Source organism: Alosa sapidissima, chromosome 20 (assembly GCF_018492685.1).
Source record: "Alosa sapidissima isolate fAloSap1 chromosome 20, fAloSap1.pri, whole genome shotgun sequence".
NCBI lineage: Eukaryota > Metazoa > Chordata > Actinopteri > Clupeiformes > Clupeidae > Alosa > Alosa sapidissima.
In genome coordinates, this window is record NC_055976.1 from 17,204,449 (window position 1) to 17,224,340 (window position 19,892).

The 19,892-nt window shown below is 44.2% G+C and overlaps 1 protein-coding gene across 2 annotated transcripts in view; it reads left to right on the top strand.

Annotated features, from left to right (window-relative positions):
- The window catches only part of igdcc4 (immunoglobulin superfamily, DCC subclass, member 4), a 95,450-nt gene that overhangs the window by 48,056 nt on the left and 27,502 nt on the right, over window positions 1-19,892 (top strand). For both annotated transcript variants that reach the window (XM_042074446.1, XM_042074447.1), the window contains exons 4-9: window positions 6,058-6,194; window positions 16,213-16,347; window positions 17,066-17,218; window positions 18,138-18,548; window positions 19,143-19,307; window positions 19,579-19,716. In XM_042074446.1, the coding sequence (XP_041930380.1) occupies window positions 6,058-6,194; window positions 16,213-16,347; window positions 17,066-17,218; window positions 18,138-18,548; window positions 19,143-19,307; window positions 19,579-19,716 (1,139 nt within the window). The remainder of the gene's footprint in view (window positions 1-6,057; window positions 6,195-16,212; window positions 16,348-17,065; window positions 17,219-18,137; window positions 18,549-19,142; window positions 19,308-19,578; window positions 19,717-19,892) is intronic.

Sequence of the window (19,892 nt, forward strand, 5' to 3'; positions counted from 1 at the left end):
TGACCATCTGTCAACAGTAGCCTGCTGGGCTCCAGAATGCTGTGGGAGCACCCTCCTACACACACAAACACGGACACTACACTTACACACACACACACACACACACAGACACGCACACACATACACACACACACACCCACATAGATAGCTAGACAGACAGACAGACAGACAGATACACACACACACACACTATACACATGCACATACAGTACACGCATGTGTACACTCACTGAGATAAACACAGTGACATACTGTATAAACATGTATCAATGTGTATCAGTGTCTACAGTATATATTCTGGGCCAGATGTACTAACGCTTTTGCACCCACTATTGCGTTTTTGTGTATGCGTATTTGTTTCGCAACGTGCGTGTAAAATCATTGTGAGGTATGTACAAACAGGCCACAATGATGTTAAAGCGCAAACTGCCTGTAGCGGGAGCTGAAAATGGCACATTACGTTTTTCGTTTCATGCATATGCATTCATGGGAGGATCCAGGGGAAAGTGGGAGTTTAGCGTAAAGAGATGGGAGGGGAAGAGTAAAGAGCGCCTAATTATGTATTCCGCGGTATGTATAAAGACTCCTCATGAAAGCGCACGACTATTCTACGCCTAAATACTTCCGCCTTGTAAAAGCAGGTGTTAATCCAAATAGCAGTTCAATGCGTCAATAAGAGAACCTTTCAAAGACAACAGAATCGCTATTTAAAGCATCAGTTTTGTAAGTATTTGTACTATCAAAAGCAACCTTAACTTTCGTTGGCCTTTCGAATGTCCTACTTGCTATATTTGACACATCTTCCAAAGCCTACGTGCACAAGTAGTTTGAGTAGAACTACTGATCTTCATTATCTCCCTGCTTGTTAACATCTTATCATGTATGGTATTATTTCATGATCGCTAAACGTTTGATTCTTTTTAATGTTGTCATCAGTTAAAGAAGCCCTATGCAGGTCTGGTTATTCCTTCGCTGTTTCTGGGTTTTCGCCTGATTTGGGCTCGCATTTTTCACGACATAGCTTCCCCTGCAACTTCGGTAACAAGTGACTGCTACGCTAAAACCCCACTAGCTAACGAGCTAGCCATCAACAAACCAAGCTAAACACATAGGGCTCACAATAAAACGGTCGAGCAAACACATTGTTCAAGAGACTATCAAATCACATTACAAAAACGAAGTTCACCCAATGGTAGGCTAGGCTACTTACAATTTCAACAGCAACAAAGCCAAGTCTGAGTCCGTTTTGCAGTCTTCTTAGAAACTACAATCTGACTACATTTTCGAGTATTTCCGCCGAGTTACATCCGGATGTGTTCGGACCGCGACCAGAAAGTTGCATATTCGTTTTTTCCGCGGAGAAGCACTAGGGGGAGACGAAGCACCCACCAAACGACCCAAAAAGTGTTGTAGAACCATCAGAACGACTCTCAACCTGCATAATTAAGGTCATTTTTGCTGAAATTGTTGCATAGGGCCTCTTTAACTTCATTCAACTGAGTTTGTATGTAGGCTCTGCCGTTCAGTTGTGGACGTTCGTAAATTGCGATAATGGGCGGAGTAACAGTCGGTTTCCACACAGCGAAATTTCGCTTCACTCTCATTGAGGTTGAATGGAGACGAAATTCGCCCTGGTTGGGCAAAATGAGAGCGAATCGCAGAGGCAGGCGAAGCAAAGTTAGCGAAAGTTTAACTTTATTTAAATGAGGACCATTCGAGAACCAATCAGGTCCGCGTGTTTGTGTTTGGAGGTCTGACCAAGATGGTGGAGACTACCTGAGCTGTAACATGAAAATTTGTATGTGATTAAAATGTTTCTACACGAACATTAGCATTTGTATCACAAATTGTGGTTTATATGCCACACGAACTTAGTCAGGGCACATACACCACTAAATAGACCACTATGTTATTTTAAACACTCAACATTTTTAGCTAGCTGACAGGCGAACTGCTAGTATGTTCGGACATTGGATTGCATTGTAAACCTAGCTAGACAGCTAGGCTACATGCTGCTACACAGGTATGAAATATAATATGTCTTATTGACCTTGTTGTTTCTATGAACATGATTTGTTGTTTATAGGCAACATCAACTTATGCCCTCCTTACACTGAAAGACTTTGCAAAGATTTGGAAAAGATTTTTATAAAGACTACAGTGTCAGACCTTCTCACATCTAAAGACAAGTGATAAGTGTTGTTGAGGCACAGACTATGATTTTGCAACAACTAGGGATCATGCAGGTGTGGTGAGAATTAAAAATGACGTGGAAGCAAAACCGAATCTGAGACGCTCCCAAGTTTATTACAAGCCGGCTCGGAGGAGAACATGAACAAAGTTGCCTCTGTCCAAGTCACCTCCCGACTGTTCTGTCACAGCCTTATATCCTGTTAGTAGGCTCTTTGTCTGCTCCAGTGGAAAAGGTCAGACACGCCCCGGACCTATGCATGCTTAATTGGCGCCGACCACCTATGGTAAAGTCGGGCATAAGACAAAAGCTGGGCCGTCGTACATGACAAAAGACTTGATTTGCAAATGGTCGAGGCGTGTCTTCACCAGGCACAATTAATGCAAATATGAGGCAGACAGACTGATTAAGTTAATCACATTCGTTTACAGTATGTACTTCCAAAGAATATTTACTACACAGGGTCACTATTTACAAGACTGCTACTAGATTCCTTTAAATTATTTCCATCGTGCACTACATATCAACAGGAACTCATATGATAGCCTACTCATATCAAAGTAATTTTTTCGTGTTTTTATGCAGCATTGTTTCATGTGTGACATCCCTAACAGATATAGAGTTGTTCTGTCACGTGGAATAGCCGACTAATAATTTATAAGAAATGAAATAACAAATAATCATATAGGCTACAGCTGTCGCCTACTTTGCCCCTTCCTGTTTGGTGTTGGAGAGAGGTCACTATTGTTTTTTATATTGTTCACGTCACTATTTGCATGAGCCATGACTAAAAAGACTTGGGATAATATCAAACATGTTTGATATTGTCGTAACGGCAAAACTAGAAAAAGACTGACTCCGACTGACTTAAAACCACTAAGATTAGCACCTTACACTTAACGATCTAGTTGACGGGAGCGCGCTGCGATTCCTGTACAACTCCCATGATTTCTGTCCGACTTTGGAAATTTCATCGCCGACTGTGAAAACAGACCAAAATCGTACAATGTAAGGCCGCCATTAGTTGAGGCATAAAGACCCCTGGATATCTTCTTTAAGTACTTAAACGTTTGAACTAGCTGATTAGCCTAATTAGCTCGCTTGCCACCACTGGGCTGGCTAGACACTGCAGTCAAAAGGTTAGCGATTTGGCCGTCATGCCCCGGAGGCAAAATTTCGCTGGGCGAAATTCGCGAGGTGTTTCGCTGTGTGGAAACCCACCATAAGGCAGAGAAAGGCGTACTTTACTCAATGGATCGAAAGTTTGATAAATACGACGAAACTTGGGTCTGACTCTGCGGATCTGCGGTTTGTCCATTGCGCTGATAACGCTACGTTCGCAAATCTACGTACATCTGGCCCTCCGTGTGTGTCATTAGGTAATGCAGGTACAATAAGTGAGACCTTGAGTCCCCCGCCTCTCTCACTCTCTCTCTCTCTCTTTCTAGTTAGTCCACATGACTACCATTTTCCTCAAACACACACACACACACACACACACACACACACACACTTTATCAGGAATAATCATTCCATCTCTCTCTCTCTCTTTCTTTTCTTTCTCTCATCCATCTCCCCTCCTTCTCTTACATTCTCTCTGTTTATTACGACCCGATCTGGCACACACCAGGTGTGGCTTTAAAAGCATCTGAACACCTTTTTGTTTTAGCTTCCACTCCTCTCTCATCTTTGTTTTGACTGAGACACACACACACGCACACACACACACACACTTGCACTCACTCATACTTACAAATATTCAACCTCCACACATCCATACATCTTCAATCCCCTAGATTTTCTTTCATTTGATTCAATACACAACTTTATTTCAGATTCATTTAGTTTTCCCCCTCTTTTTATGTTGCGTGTCCAAGCCGATCGTAACTCTGTCTCTCTCTGTTTCCCACTGAGCAAGAGACGTTTGGCCTTTCGTTGATCCTTATTCTGGCTGTTCTACCAAATTCCACACACTCCTGGCAGCTGTGAGCTTCTTTAGAAACAAACAAAATACAGTTTGTGTGTGTGTGTGTGCGTATGTTTGTGTGTGTGTGTGTGCGTGTGTGCGTATGTGTATGTGTGTGTGTGTGTGTGTGATTGTGTGCCTCAGTGTGTGTGTATGTGCGCATGTGAGTGTGTGTGTACATGTGTGGGTGAGTGCATGAGTGTGTGCGTGTGTGTGTGCGTGCATATGTGCGTGTGTGTGGTTACATATTTGTTTTGCATATGTATATGAGTGTGTATGCAGGTGTGGCCTGTGTGTGTGTGTGTGTGTGTGTTTTCACAGCATGTAGGAGGTTATGTACCAGCATATCCAAGGCCATAGAGACACACACCCCTCATTTAGCTGTTCTGGCTTTTAATAGAGGCCCAGGATGTACTGGGGAACTATACAGGGACCTGACATCCTAGAATTCTCTACTCTAAATCTGATACAAACACACACACACACACACACACAGAAACATATGCACACACACACACACACACACAAACACACACACACAGATACACAGACATGGACACACTCACATATTTACACACATGCACACACTCACAGGGTCATGCGCACACAAACATATGCACACACACACACACACACACACACACACACACACAGACATACACAGACATGGACACACATGCACACACACTCACATATTTACACACATGCACACACTCACAGGGTCATGCACACACACACAAACACACACACACATCCATACACGCTCAGTCATGTGTTGTGATGTGAGCTGCAATGACTGCTAAGTTAATGCGGGTTGTGTTGAGTTGGACGGTGTTCAGCGCACTCTAAATTTATGGCCCAAGCCATCCTGAGTCATGGTGCTGCTATCCCAGACATGCAAAGCCATGACTTAGTGTCCTGCCATGACCTTCCGCACACACAAACACAGGCACATACACACACACACACACACACACACACACACACACACACACTCAGGCACACACAGGCACACACACACACACACAGGCACACACAGGCACACACACACACGCACACACACAGGCACACACACACGCAGGCACATACATACACACACACACACACACAGACACACACACACACACACACACGCACACTTAGGCCAACACATGTACAAGCACACACTCACACATGCTCTCTCATGTTATGCTCCTGTTACATACAGACATACCCTGGCACATACAGACATACCACACAATCACACACACACCACACAATCATACACACACACACACACATAACATAAACACACCATACAATCATACACACACGCAAACACATACACACACACACACACACACACACACACCACACCACACACACAATGAAGTGAGGAAGACATGCACACATAGCTCTCCTTACAGAATGTCCCTCATGGATCCATCCCCGCCGTAAAAGCACACACACACACACACACACACACATCTCTATGTCCAGACAGGGACAACACAATTTATGTTGTTTCTAACACACTGCTTTTGTTATAATGTGTACACTCTTACAACAAATGTCTTAAAAATAACACAACTTGTGTTGTTTTTTAACACATCTCTATGTCCAGATAGGGACAACACCGTTTGTGTTGTTTCTATCACATTAATTTTAAGAGTGTGCTCATTATAAGGACAGAGACAGACAGGCAGATATTTGGGCAACGTTGTTTGTTGTTTACAATTATCTTGTAAAGAATCGGTTGAGCCATTCGACCAAAATGATTTAATCAGGAAATCAGGAAGAGGAGGCCAGAGAGGCCAGAGAGAGAAGCAGGAAGTGTGTGGAGTAAAAACTAGAGTGGTAAAGAGAATATACCAGGTGAATGATCCTGTGTGTGTGTGTGTGTGTGTGTGTGTGTGTGCAGGTTCATCTCTCTCCCCAGCGGGGTGCTTCAGATCCTGAGTGTGACGGACGAGGATGCCGGTTCCTACCGCTGTGTCGCCTCCAACGCCGCACGCAAGAGATACAGCCAGGAGAGCACACTCACCGTCACTCCAGCAGGTACACACACACACACACACACACACACACACACACACACACACACACACACACACCATACACACACACACACACACACACACCATACACACACACACACAAATATGTAGCCTAAGTGGTGTATCTATTCGCCCTGCACTTCACAACACACACACACACACACACACACACACACACACACACACACACACACACACACACACACACACACACACACACACACACACACACACAGGATCATTCACCTGGTATATTCTCTTTACAACTCTAGTTTTTACTCCACACACTTCCTGCTTCTCTCTCTGGCCTCCTCTTCCTGACTTCCTCTCTTTCTTTCATACTTATCATCTTCTCTATCTCTCACTAATGCATTCTTGTACACTCTCCTAACCTGTCTCTCTCTCTCTCGCTCTCTCTCTCTCTTTCTCTCTCTGTGTCACACACACACACACACACACACACACACACACACACACACACACACACCATACACACACACACACAAATATGTAGCCTAAGTGGTGTATCTATTCGCCCTGCACTTCACACACACACACACACACACACACACACACACATACACATACACACATAAATACGTAGCCTAAGTGGTGTATCTATTCGCCCTGCACTTCACACACACACACACACACACACACACACACACACACACACACACACACACACACACACACACACATACACACATAAATACGTAGCCTAAGTGGTGTATCTATTCACCCTGCACTTCACACACACACAGACACACACACACACACACACACACATATGTAGCCTACGGTAAGTGGCTTATTATATTCACCCTGCACTTCACAATAAAACAGTATTCTCCGTCTTATGATTACCTTGTTCACAACAGCGCCTACTATACAAGCAAGCAGACTGCTGCCGCTCTTTCAAGTCCTGTCTCCGTCAAAGTGTTGGAACTGCAGGAAAAACAGGAGTGTTTTGTACGATGTAGCAAGACAGGAGGGAGGACTTGCACTGACACACACACACACACACACACACACACACTCACAGAAATATGTAACAGTAGTGTTTTGGACAAAGTAGCAAGGCAGGAGGAAGGATTTCCAATGACACACACATACATTTACATTTATTCATTTAGCAGACGCTTCTATCCAAAGTACATGTCCACCACCATACCACCACCCCACACTACCCTACCACCACCCAACACCACCCCACACCACCCACACCACCCAACACCACCCTACCACCACCCAACACTACGCTACCACCACCCAACACCACCATACCACCACCCCACACTACCCTACCACCACCCAACACCACCCAACACCACCCTACCACCACCCAACACTACGCTACCACCACCCAACACCACCATACCACTGCCCCACACTACCCTACCACTACCCTACCACCACCCCACACTACCCTACCACCACCCCACACTACCCTACCACTACCCTACCACCACCCCACACTACCCTACCACCACCCCACACTACCCTACCACCACCCCACACTACCCTACCATGTACATACAGGGCGCACTGAGGAAAAAGCGCAGACTGCCTGTTGTGGGAGCTGCAAATGGCTATTTGCGCTTTTCCGTGTCATGCATATGCATTCATAGGAGGGTCAGGGGAAAGTGGGAGTATCGCGCAAACAGCGGTTAAATGCATCAATTAGAGAATCAGTATTCAGAGCATTGGTTTTCTTTATAGTTGTTGAGTTATATGTTCTCATTAATCATATAATTTATATTATGTTATGTTGCTTACTACTATGTTGCTACTGACTGTTGTATGCCAAAATGTGCAAGAGTTCGTTGTGCGAACAAATGGGACTTTTATTTTGACTCAAGTTAAGTGGATGTAAAAAAAAAAAAAAAACTTTGTTGGCTACTAAGAATGTGTTACCGCTCCCTCGGGTACTGAGGTTATGCCAGTGCTTTGAGATGTAAACATCTAGGACAATGCCAGTGCTTTGAGATGTAAACATCTAGGATCAACATCTAGGACAATGAATGTCATCCACTCTACAGCACTATTAAAAAGCAAAAGAGCTTGATCAGCTGGAGACTTTGCTCACTGCCATGCACAACTGAAAGGTTGAGGAAGTCATTTGTCCCCAGGGCCATTGAACTGTTCAATGCCTTACTAAAGGGAAGAGGAGAGATAGACTTCTCTGCTTAGTCTGTCTGCCTCTCCACCCTCTCCATGTTTGAGTACTGACTGCCCACTACTGCTTTACTACTGTTTTACTACTGTTTTACTAATGTCCACAGCCTAATGTTTTCACTACTGTTTTACTGCTACACTGTTTTTCATGCTATATTAGCACACATGATCAATGGCTGCGGTCAGGCTTCTGCTACAATACTGAATTAATGAATGGCTATAACCCTATTACCTCAACCTGTTCTTGCACTGAAATAGTTTTTTATTTTACCTTGTCTACATTATACTTTACTCTCCTATTTGTCCATATTATTTATGCTGGTCTCTAGACCTTGACACTCACTTTCTTGAGCACCTCGCCATGCACACATAACTAAAGGACTATGGTTGGACTACTTTTTGCACCTTCACCATGACACTCACTCTCTTGAGCACCTTACCATGCACACATAACTAAAGGACTATGGTTGGACTACTTTTTGCACCTTCACCATGACACTCACTCTCTTGAGCACCTTGCCATGCACACATAACTAAAGGACTATGGTTGGACTACTTTTTGCACCTTCACCATGACACTCACTCCCTTGAGCACCTTACCAGTCCCGGCCCTGTCACTACAAGCGTCTTATGCTTGATCACCCTCAAGCACATTGGACTTTTTAAATTGAATTTATATAGTGTATTTAGTATTTAGTTTTGTTAGTTTTCTTATCTTCTACTGTCTTTATTGTACAGTGGAGTTTAGTTATATGTTTATACTTATACTTATGTTTACCATTTCTGCTGTTACCCTTGAATTTCCCCTTGGGGATCAATAAAGTATCTATCTATCTATCTATCTATCTATCTATCTATCTATCTATCTATGTAAACCAACAAATAAATAATACTAAGAATATATATCTGGATTATTCTTTAATGGATGGATGACAACAACATATTGAACATCATGGCGGATAGAAATGAAACCTTAACAATTGTACTTTGTCAAAAGCAACCTTAACTTTTGTTCGCCTTTATAATATCGTATTTTCACTTTCATGACAGACACTTCCCAATCTGCTAGACTAGGGTATTAAGTCATAGCCCTAGTCTACGTGCAGTAAATAGTTCAAGTATTTTTTTTAAATAGATTAGTAGAACTACTAGGCCTACTCTGTATGTCGCTGCTCGTTGACATCTTATTATCATGTATGTATGATCGCTAAAGTTTGGTTCTTTTTAATGTCGCAGTTGGTTAACTCTATTCAACTGTGCTTGTGGTTCAGCTGTGGACAAGCAATTAGCGTTGTAGAGAGGGCGGGGACGGACAGTGATGAGCGCTGTTTACGTAATGAAGTGAGAGCGTAGTAAATTCCCTGCAATATGGCGAAGCACAGCATTCGCTTTCTGCGCATAGAACTCGGTATTAGCGCTTTCTCTGTACATCCGGCCCTGTGTGTTTTCTGAATGCCAGAAATGAGCCTTGCTTTGTCTCTGACGTAGCAGCCTGGCCTACCAGACCTGATGGCAGACCTGGTCTACCAAGGACGCCTTTTAACCTTACCTCATGAAACACCTCATGTCATGGAGATATGCTGTGGCTGCATTTGATTGTTTTGTGTGGCCATGTAAGCCTTGATGCAGTCTGTAGTAAAACTCAATTTTCAATAGATAAAGTACACACACACACACACACACACACACACACACACACACACACACACACACACACACATGCTCAAAATCACAAACACTCTCAAAATGAATGCATATGTGCATGTGTCGATGAATGTGAATGTACAGTATGTGGATGTATGTGTGTGTGTGTGTGTGTGTGTGTGTGTGTAAGGCCATCGCCTGACGCATTGATTTTCTGCAGCCTGTCTGATGAAACACACCTAGCAACAGCTGCAACTTGCCCGACACACACACACACACACATGCACACGCACGCACACACACACACACACACACACTCTCACATGCACCACTTAGAGGAAGGAAATGAGACTACGAGACTGAAAGAGAGAACAAAAAAGGGAGAAGGAGGAGAGAAGTCGAGTGATTGTTGGGATCGTGTGCTACATCGTTTATCCCCTCATTCATTCATTCATTCATTCATTCATTCATTCATTCATTCATCCATCCATTCATCCATTCATTCATTCATTCATTCATTCTTTTAATTAGTTATTTATTTATTTATTTGCTTGATCGTTCACATCAGACTGCCGTACTTTTGCTTTACATCTCTACGATCACCCCATCCATGTCATCGTATATGTTACGAGGAGGCCGAGGCACATCATCTAAACTACAGCTACGTTTTCTAGGTTATGTTGATAGCTGACCTCGGACCTCAACAAAAGCTAGAAGTAACCTACACACTGGCCCTACGTGATGTAAAGACATGGAAGTAGAACCTACCGTGTGTGGGTGCAATGTGTGTTGTGTCAGCTTTGCCAGAGTTCCAGTGAGAGGTCACTCACCTGTGGCTCTCGCTGACCCGGTATAGCTCTCTTCCAACGCGATAACGAACAGCCCAAGCTTTGGTACCTAGGCTGAGTTCAGTTTTGGTGTGTGGTGGTTTAAAACCCAGAGGTTTTACAATGAGACGGGTCCAAGTTTGCCAGACGTGCAACAGGCAAACGCACATGAGGGATCACAGGCCCCTAGTCCTTTCCGAAGGCCTGGAAACTAATTGTCAGCCCAGGACTCAGGACAGGTGTCCAATTTAACCTAATCAGCCACAGGTAGTGAGTAGTGACATCACTGAAGCCCCACCTGTAAGTCAGTGCTTGCCCTACCATGTGACCCTAACCTATCGTAACATATAGTTTTCTACAGTTAGCACGTGTGTGTGTGTGAAAGGCCTGTCATGTCCCTTTTCCTCACAGTCCTTACAGTATGTGTGCTCTTTTCAGTAGTTTTGCTTTGTAACTAAATGACAATCAATTACGAGAGAGATGGGAGTCAGTTATCAGCAGTGCAAGGGTGTTGTTGTGTGAAGACAGACTATGGTGAGTGACATGTTGTCAAACCCCAAACTAAGGCCCAATCCCATTTCTCTGTCTTACCCCTTCCTTTTCCCCTACCCCTTCATCTTACCCCTAGCCCTTGTCCCTCGAAACAGAATGACAAGACATAGGGGTGATGTTCCCCTTGGAAACGAGACGCCACTAGCCTACCATAAGGGAGAGCGGGATGATTGAAACACTTGAATTAAATGTAATTTACAAAGAGATTGTACCACACTGAAAGCTAATATTGTCAGGTTTTAGGCAGGAGGACCCAAGCTCAAGACTCTCTCAAGCAGAAGTTCCAACAAACACATTTTATTGACTTACCAGACTTACAAACAAACAGGACTTTGATAGGATTAACAGAGAGATGAACCAAACCGACAAAGGAATAGGGGGGTAGAAATACACAGACTAATTAACAGAAAGTAACATTCTAAGTTAACATTCCTAAGTTAAAGGATGGTAACCAGATTTCACTAAATATATATGTCATACTAAAACATTTCATTCAATGAGAAACATATAAAAATTATTCCACATATTCCCCCCTGTGGAGCTATGAAGCTACATTCTCAATATAAATAAATGACACAATAAACAAAACAAGTTAAAAATGTCATTATCATTTTCACCGGGCATTCAACACAAGGTCAGACTTATGTTATACATCTGTCATTACCATGTTCCTCTATCTTAATATCTAGTATTTCTCTGAATCTTCATAAGTTCCACTTGGCACGGGTCCATGCCACTGCTGAAAGACACAGGGCTGGTACATAGTCAAGCTGCTGCACATGCAGAGTCCTGAAAAGTCCTATAGGGAAACACTCACACCTGAAAAGATTTCTCTTGGCATACACAACATGTATCATTATTTCCCGTTAATGTTGTTCTGGCACAGAAGGCTAACTCATACTTTATTGTTACTGTTAACTGTGAAATATAATATGTTGTATGGGACCTAGGAACTTTTATTGTGTTGAAAACACCTAGGGACTGTTATTGTGTAGGAACCGTGTTTTCAGTGGGCAGCCGTGGCCTACTGGTTAGCACTTCGGACTTGTAACCGGAAGGTTGCCAGTTCGAACCCCGACCAGTAGGCACGGCTGAAGTGCCCTTGAGCAAAGCACCTAACCACTGCTCCCCGAGCGCCGCTGTTGTTGCAGGCAGCTCACTGCGCCGGGATTAGTGTGTGCTTCACCTCACTGTGTGTTCACTGTGTGCTGAGTGTGTTTCACTAATTCACGGATTGGGATAAATGCAGAGACCAAATTTCCCTCACGGGATCAAAAGAGTATATATACTTATACTATACATACCGGATGTTCATGAGTGACTGTACATGACGCTGGTCATGGTGGTGTTAGGTGAATACTAAGCAAAGCTAAACACCACTGTCCAAATCAAATTAAACCAAAACAGCTAAACTGAGAAATAATATTTTGATGTGATGCTACTAGTGATATTTTATGAATCCTCGCTAGAGTCTGTATTCCTCAGCCTATTGCCAAAAGTGTTTGTCAACCCTCTCAAGCAGCCACGTGTTCTTCACCACTCTCCATATCCATTCCATATCCATGTTCTTCCTTCAGAAATAGGTGAACAGAAGGCTGTCCGCATGTTCAGTTCATTTAGAGCTGCCGTACTCCAAGCAACTGGATGGCTCCTCACATAGTCCAAGATGTCCTCTGTACTTTACTGGATGGCTCCTCACATAGTCCAAGATGTCCTCTGTATAGACTTTGCCTCTCTCTTCTACACAGGCCTATATTTCCTTCTGCTCGTTAACCTACTTTCTTTTACCTTCTCTACCATAGCCCTACATTCATTTTACTTTTCTATGCTCTGCACTCCAGATGAAAGAAATTGCCCTTCCATTCACCTATTCCATATACCTGCTAATTTCCCATCTATACATTTAGATTCATACTTTCTCTATATGTCCCTCAAACACCCTGGATTCTCTACCCCTCTAGGTAGGTTAATAGCTTAACTCTTACTGCTCCCCATATCAGTGTCCCCTTGATATATTTACAGTATTTCCAATTACCTTACGCCTAAAATCAAAGCAAAACAAACAAAATGTGATGACAATCTTATCAGACCCAATGTTCTCAGACCTATTTTGCGCATAACCAAAACTACTACCTACGCATAGGCAGTAAAGCCACTACCACTATCACTGGCAGGAAATGGTGCACTCTTCCGCCTCAGCCTTAGGCAGAAAAACCCTGTACCTCCATCCCAGGTAGGAAAACCCTCTACCTCTATCACAGGTAGGAAATCCGTGTACACAACCACTACCCCTTTCATGGGTAGGACAGGCCTTCCCTATTTTACCAACTTAAAAAGTGTAAAATCAGGGACTCACCACCAAGTTGTCCACCAAATACAGTCATTACCATATCCGAGACACAGGAGGATTCCCTCTGGCCAGGCTGGGTGCCGCACAGCAGTGTTTGTTGCTGATGACGGCCTTTTCCCAAGATCACAAAGAGATCTCCCTCCAGTCGACATGGTTGGGGTCCTGCGCCGTTGGTCCTCCTCACTGTGCCTCAGAGATAGGTAATCCCATCCTTGTCGCCATTTATGTGGTCAAAATTACTCCCAAGACAACTGGTGTGAGACTCCAACTTTATTCACGACGCCGGGAGCATGTTACCCACATGAAATGTCAAAGTAACAAGCCCACATATCTGTCAGTGGGTGAAACCAGTTATTATACCCTTAACACACACCCACGAAACATCATAAGATGTCACCCACCAGTGATCATCTAACCATCTGGTATTTACCAGAGATAAGGATGTTTACAAGAACCCCTCAACCTAAGCCATGTTTATGTTGCTATCCCCTTACATTCCTACAGAGGGGGTTTCAGATAACACGGGTTATCTTTAACATTTCTAGGTTAAAGGATGGTAACCAGATTTCACTCTATATATATATATATATATATATATATATATATATATATATATATATATATATATATATAAGTTATACTAAAACATTTAATTCAATGAGAACATACAAATTATCCCACCAAAAACAGAGGACTGGACAAGACCAACAAGATAATAAAGGGGAACAGGTGCGATCAGAAACGGGGAAACTAACAAGACAGGAAGTCTTGTCAAGACAGGAAGTCATATAAGGGGAGGGGCGAAGACGGAGAGTTTGTTTGTTTGTTTGTTTTATTCCAGAGGACGTTCTCTGTGGCCTTTCGCACTCTGTCCATTTTCAACCAATCCCATAATGTTAGATTAGAGGTCAGCGTGATCAGATTGCATTACGTCTGCCGCGATTGTGACCATTTGTGAATTGCTTGACATTTATGTGTGAATTACGAGACCAGCCTGGCCTCAGAGACTGTGACCTACTCACACAATTGAGTGTGCACTGTATGACACACACCAACACACACACACATATAGATATATATATATATATATATATATATATGTACACAGACGTGCACACACATCTACGCACACATCTTTGGAAGACTTCGTCCTCTCCCTCTCCTCTCCCTCTCTCTTTCCCCCTCTCTCCCTCTCCCTCTCTCTTTCTCTCTCTCTCTCTCTCTTGCTCCCTTTCCCTCTCTCTCTCCTGATCTCTAACTGTCTCTGCTCTATTTGCTTTTCAGAGCTGAAGGCTGGATGCAAAGGTCATTTGCTCAATATAGCTTTGATTTTTGTTTGATGGCGCTCTGTACCTTTATGTGAGTTCTCTGGGCTTGTGGATTTTTTGCCTATGTGTTTATTTATTTATTATGTATTTATTTATTTATTTATTTATTTATTATTTGTGTATTCAGAAAATATAATAGATGTTTCTACCATCATGTGGGTGCAAGGGAGAAATATTATTTTAAGGGACACAAGCACTTAATGAAATATGATTCTAGGGCCACACAGACACTTGTTCAGGAGTTGATGTCTCTCCTGGTCACAAATAAAGACACACAAACACACACATCACACACAAGAACACATGAATTTGCGTATGCACACACAAACACACATACACACCTACAGCTGTCTCTAGCATACACATACACAGTCTGCTTATCTCCTTACTCTCAGGGAGCTGTAGCTGACCCATTTAAAGGCTCTCTCTCTCTCTCTCTCTCTCTCTCTCTCTCTCTCTCTCTCTCTCTCTCTGTCTCTCTCTCTCTCTCAATCTGTGTGTGTGTGTGTGTGAGATCTCTGATTAATTTATAATTAACTCACCTCATCCACACACATGGGTCCCAGCCCTCCACCCCCAAAGACACACACACACACACACACACACAAACACACACACAGACAATGAGTCCCAATTATTAGCATAATGGAAGAGCTAAAGGTGTCTGGGTGGGATGAGTGGAGCTCTGATGCAGACTGTGTTATTGAAATCTAAAAGGAGTGTATTTGGTGGGATAATGTGCCATATCTTCTGAAGGGAGCGTATTTGGTGGGATGATGTGCCATATCTTCTGAAGGGAGCGTATTTGGTGGGATAATGTGCCATATCTTCTAAAGGGAGCATATTTGGTGGGATAATGTGCCATATCTTCTAAAGGGAGTGTATTTGGTGGGATAATGTGCCATATATTCTGAAGGGAGTGTATTTGGTGAGGTAATATGCTCTATCTCCCATTAATTTCCTCTTTTTCACAGACCTACTACAGGGTCAGTCCCATTACGTTCCCTCTAGGAGGATCGTCATTGGGATCTGTCTGTGTTCTAGAACCGTAAGCCATCTTCAGTATGATAATAAATCTACCTGTGTGTGTGTGTGTGTGTGTGTGTGTGTGTGTGTGTGTGTGTGTGTGTGTGTTCACAGGTCAGTCTTCACTCTCTACCAAAGTGGAGTTAGTGGCACGTCCCCAGAACTCCACTGTGATTTTGGGGCACCCGGCAGTCATGGAGTGTATGGCACAGGGGCACCCCAAACCTCTGGTGTCCTGGAGCCGACTTGGTGAGTCCACACACACACAAACACACACACACAAACACATACACACACACAAACAGATATACCTCCTACTGGTTCACTTAGTTCAGTCACTGACTTGACTGTCTTAGCTGACACTGCCACCTTGTGGCTAACAGGAGACACTATATGCAGATACGCAATCCACCTCCAGTTATCTTCACCTCTCTGATTGGGTCATGGAATGAGTCATACTCATGTTTATTCTATTTGGATGAAGACAAATAAAGCAATAACATAACATTAATCAAATGATTATATGTGACATTTTGCTGCCACAAAAACAGCCAAATCTCTGTCTAATAAACTGCAATGAAAAACAAAGGGAAAGGGAGCAGCCTTTTATCTCTACAACTAGCATTTAGATAACGAGGTGTGTGTGTGTGTGTGTGTGTGTGTGTGTGTGTTATTGTGAAAACAGAGTGTGCTTGTGTGGGTGTGAGCTAACAGCTCTCACAGTGTATGTGTCTCTTCTTCTGTTTGTTTTCTTGGGCCTGTTCTTGTCTGTGTGTGTGTGTGTGTGTGTGTGTGTGTGTGTGTGTGTGTGTGTGTGTCTGTGTGTGTGTGTGTCTGTGTCTGTGTGTGTGTGTGTGTGTGTGTCTGTGTGTGTGTGTGTGTTCCTTGTCTCTGACTGTGTATGTGTGTGTGTATGTGCCTCCGGCTGTGATATTGCCTTCCTCAATCTCTTTTTCAATTTCCGCAGATGGGAAACCCATAGCCACGGACGTGGTCGTCTTGGAAACCAACCTGGTGATCCCGGATACGCGGCGACATCACGCCGGGGTATATGTGTGCCGCGCCAACAAGCCCATGACCCGCGAGTTTGTCAGCGCCCCTGCTGAGCTACGCGTGCTATGTAAGAGTGCATGTGTTTGTTTGTGTGTGTGTGTGTGTGTGTGTGTGTGTGTGCGTGTGCGTGCGTGTGTGTGTGTGGTGTGTGTATGTATGGTGTGTGTATGTGTGTTTGTGTGTGTGTCTGTCTGTCTGTCTGTTAATGAGTATTAGTGTGTGTGTGTGTGTGTGTGTGTGTTAATGTATGTGTGTGTGCACCCCCTAAAGCTGTATGTGAAGTCCTGAGAGTGAAAGTGTTTTCTGCTCCTGCCACTCTTTCCCTCTGTTTCTCTCTGTGTATATATCTATGAGTGTGTGTATCTTTGAGTGTGTGTATGTGTGCGTGAGTGTGTTAATGTGTGTGTGTGTGTGTGTGTAGGGGGTGGGTGGGGGTTAGTATTTCTCTGTGGATAAAAAATCTAATAATTTGCACTGTTCCATGAAACTAGGTTTTTGTGTATTTTTTGCTTTTTAATTGGCTAGGTTAATAAAAGGTCTTTTTAAAAGTCTACATATTTCTCTATTTAGCTATCTTTTGTCCTCTCTCTCTCACACTCCCTCTCTCTCTCTATCCCTCTCTCTCTTCTCTCTTTCTCTCTCTTCCTCCCTGTTCCTATCCTGTATTTCATTCTCTCATTCTTTGATTGTTTTGTTCTTGTCAGTCAGTGATATCATTTCTCTTATTTGGATGCATGATGTGGACTACTGCAGTTTGAACACTGGTTCTGTTAAATCTCTCATTTCTCCAACTCTCTCTCTCCCTCTCTGTCTTCCTTTGTCCATCCATCTATCAATCTATCTATAAATCTATCTTTCTCTCTGTCTGTCTATCTATATCTATCTATCTATCTATCTATCTATCTATCTCTATGTATCTCTCTCTCCATCTGTCTATCTCTGTCTCTAACGATCTGTTCCTCATCCCCCTCTCTCTCTTCCCCCAGCCCCTCCTGTTATCCTCCAGCCCCCAGAGACGGTGTCCCTGTCGCGGGGCAACACGGCACGCTTCGTGTGCAACAGCTCGGGTGACCCGCCCCCTGCCCTGCAGTGGCTGCGTAACGGTCAGCCGGTCCAGCCCAATGGCCGCGTGAAGGCCCAGAGTCCCGGCGTGCTGCTCATCAACCAGCTGGGCCCCGACGACGCCGGCTACTACCAGTGCCTGGCCGCCAACAGCCTGGGCACGGCCTGCGCCACCGCCAAGCTGTCGGTCATCGTGCGAGAGGGACTGCCCAGCGCACCGCGGCAGCTCCAGGCCACGCCTATGTCCAGCACCAACGCCCTGCTCACCTGGGAGCGGCCCGAGCTCAACAGTGACCAGATCATCGGCTTCTCAGTGCACTACCAGCAGGCCTCAGGTAGGGGTGTGTGTGTGGTTGAGTGTGTGTGTGTGTGTGTGTGTGTGTGTGTGTGTATGTGTGTGTGTGTGTGTGTGTGTGTGTGTGTGTGGATGATTTTACATGAGAATGTTTGTACATTCTTACTGAGGGTGGAAAATGGTTACACACACACACACACACACACACACACACACACACACACACACAGACACACATATCCACACACACAGACACACATATCCACTCCCACACACATACACATGCATTCACACACACACACACCACACACACACACACACACACACACACACACAGACACACATATCCACACCCACACACATACACATGCATTCACACATATCCACACCCACACACACACACACACACACACACACACACACACACACACACACACATATCCACACACACACACACACACACACACAGACACACATATCTACACCCACACACATATCCACACACACACACACACACACAAACACACACACACACACACACACACACACACATACACACACACACACACACACACACACACACACACACACACTCATCCTCATCCATCTAAGCCCATGCTATTGCCGTGCCCAGGTTCAGATAACATGGAGTATCAGTATGCGGTGAACAACGACACGATGGAGTACCAGCTGAAGGAGCTGCAGCCCCACACGGCCTACACCTTCTACGTGGTGGCCTACTCGCTACGCGGAGCCAGCCGCCCGTCACAGCCCGTCACCATGGAGATGCTGGAGGACGGTGAGATTGACCGCAACAACATCAGCAAGTAGTAGATATAAATATAGAGATATACTGTGTCTAAGGTGTATATCTGGTGTGTGTGTGACTGTGCCTCTGTGTGTATGTATATATGTGTGTGTATGTGTGTGTGTGTGTGTGTGTGTGTGTGTGTGTGTGTGTGTGTGTGTGTCTGTGTGTTTGTGTGTGTTTGTGTGTGTGCGTGTGATTGTACCTCTACGTGTGTGTGTGTGTGTGTGTGTGTGTGTGTGTGTGTGTGTGCATCTTGCAGTGCCCATTGCACCCCCCCAGCTGTCGCTGCTGAGCCCGTCCCCCACTGAGATCCGAGTCATGTGGCTGCCCCTATCATCCCTACAGAGCCGCGGCACCCTCACACACTACCGCATCGACTACAGCACACTGGGACAAGGTGAGATCAGCACCCCCTACTGTGTGTGTTTGTGTGTGTTTGTAGGACCAGCAATATAACGTGAATGTGTAAAAGGACCAGCAATCTAACATAAGTGTGTAAAATGTGTTGTCTGCATTCATATTGATGTGTGTGTGTGTGTGTGTGTGTGTGTGTGTGTGTGTGTGTGTGTGTGT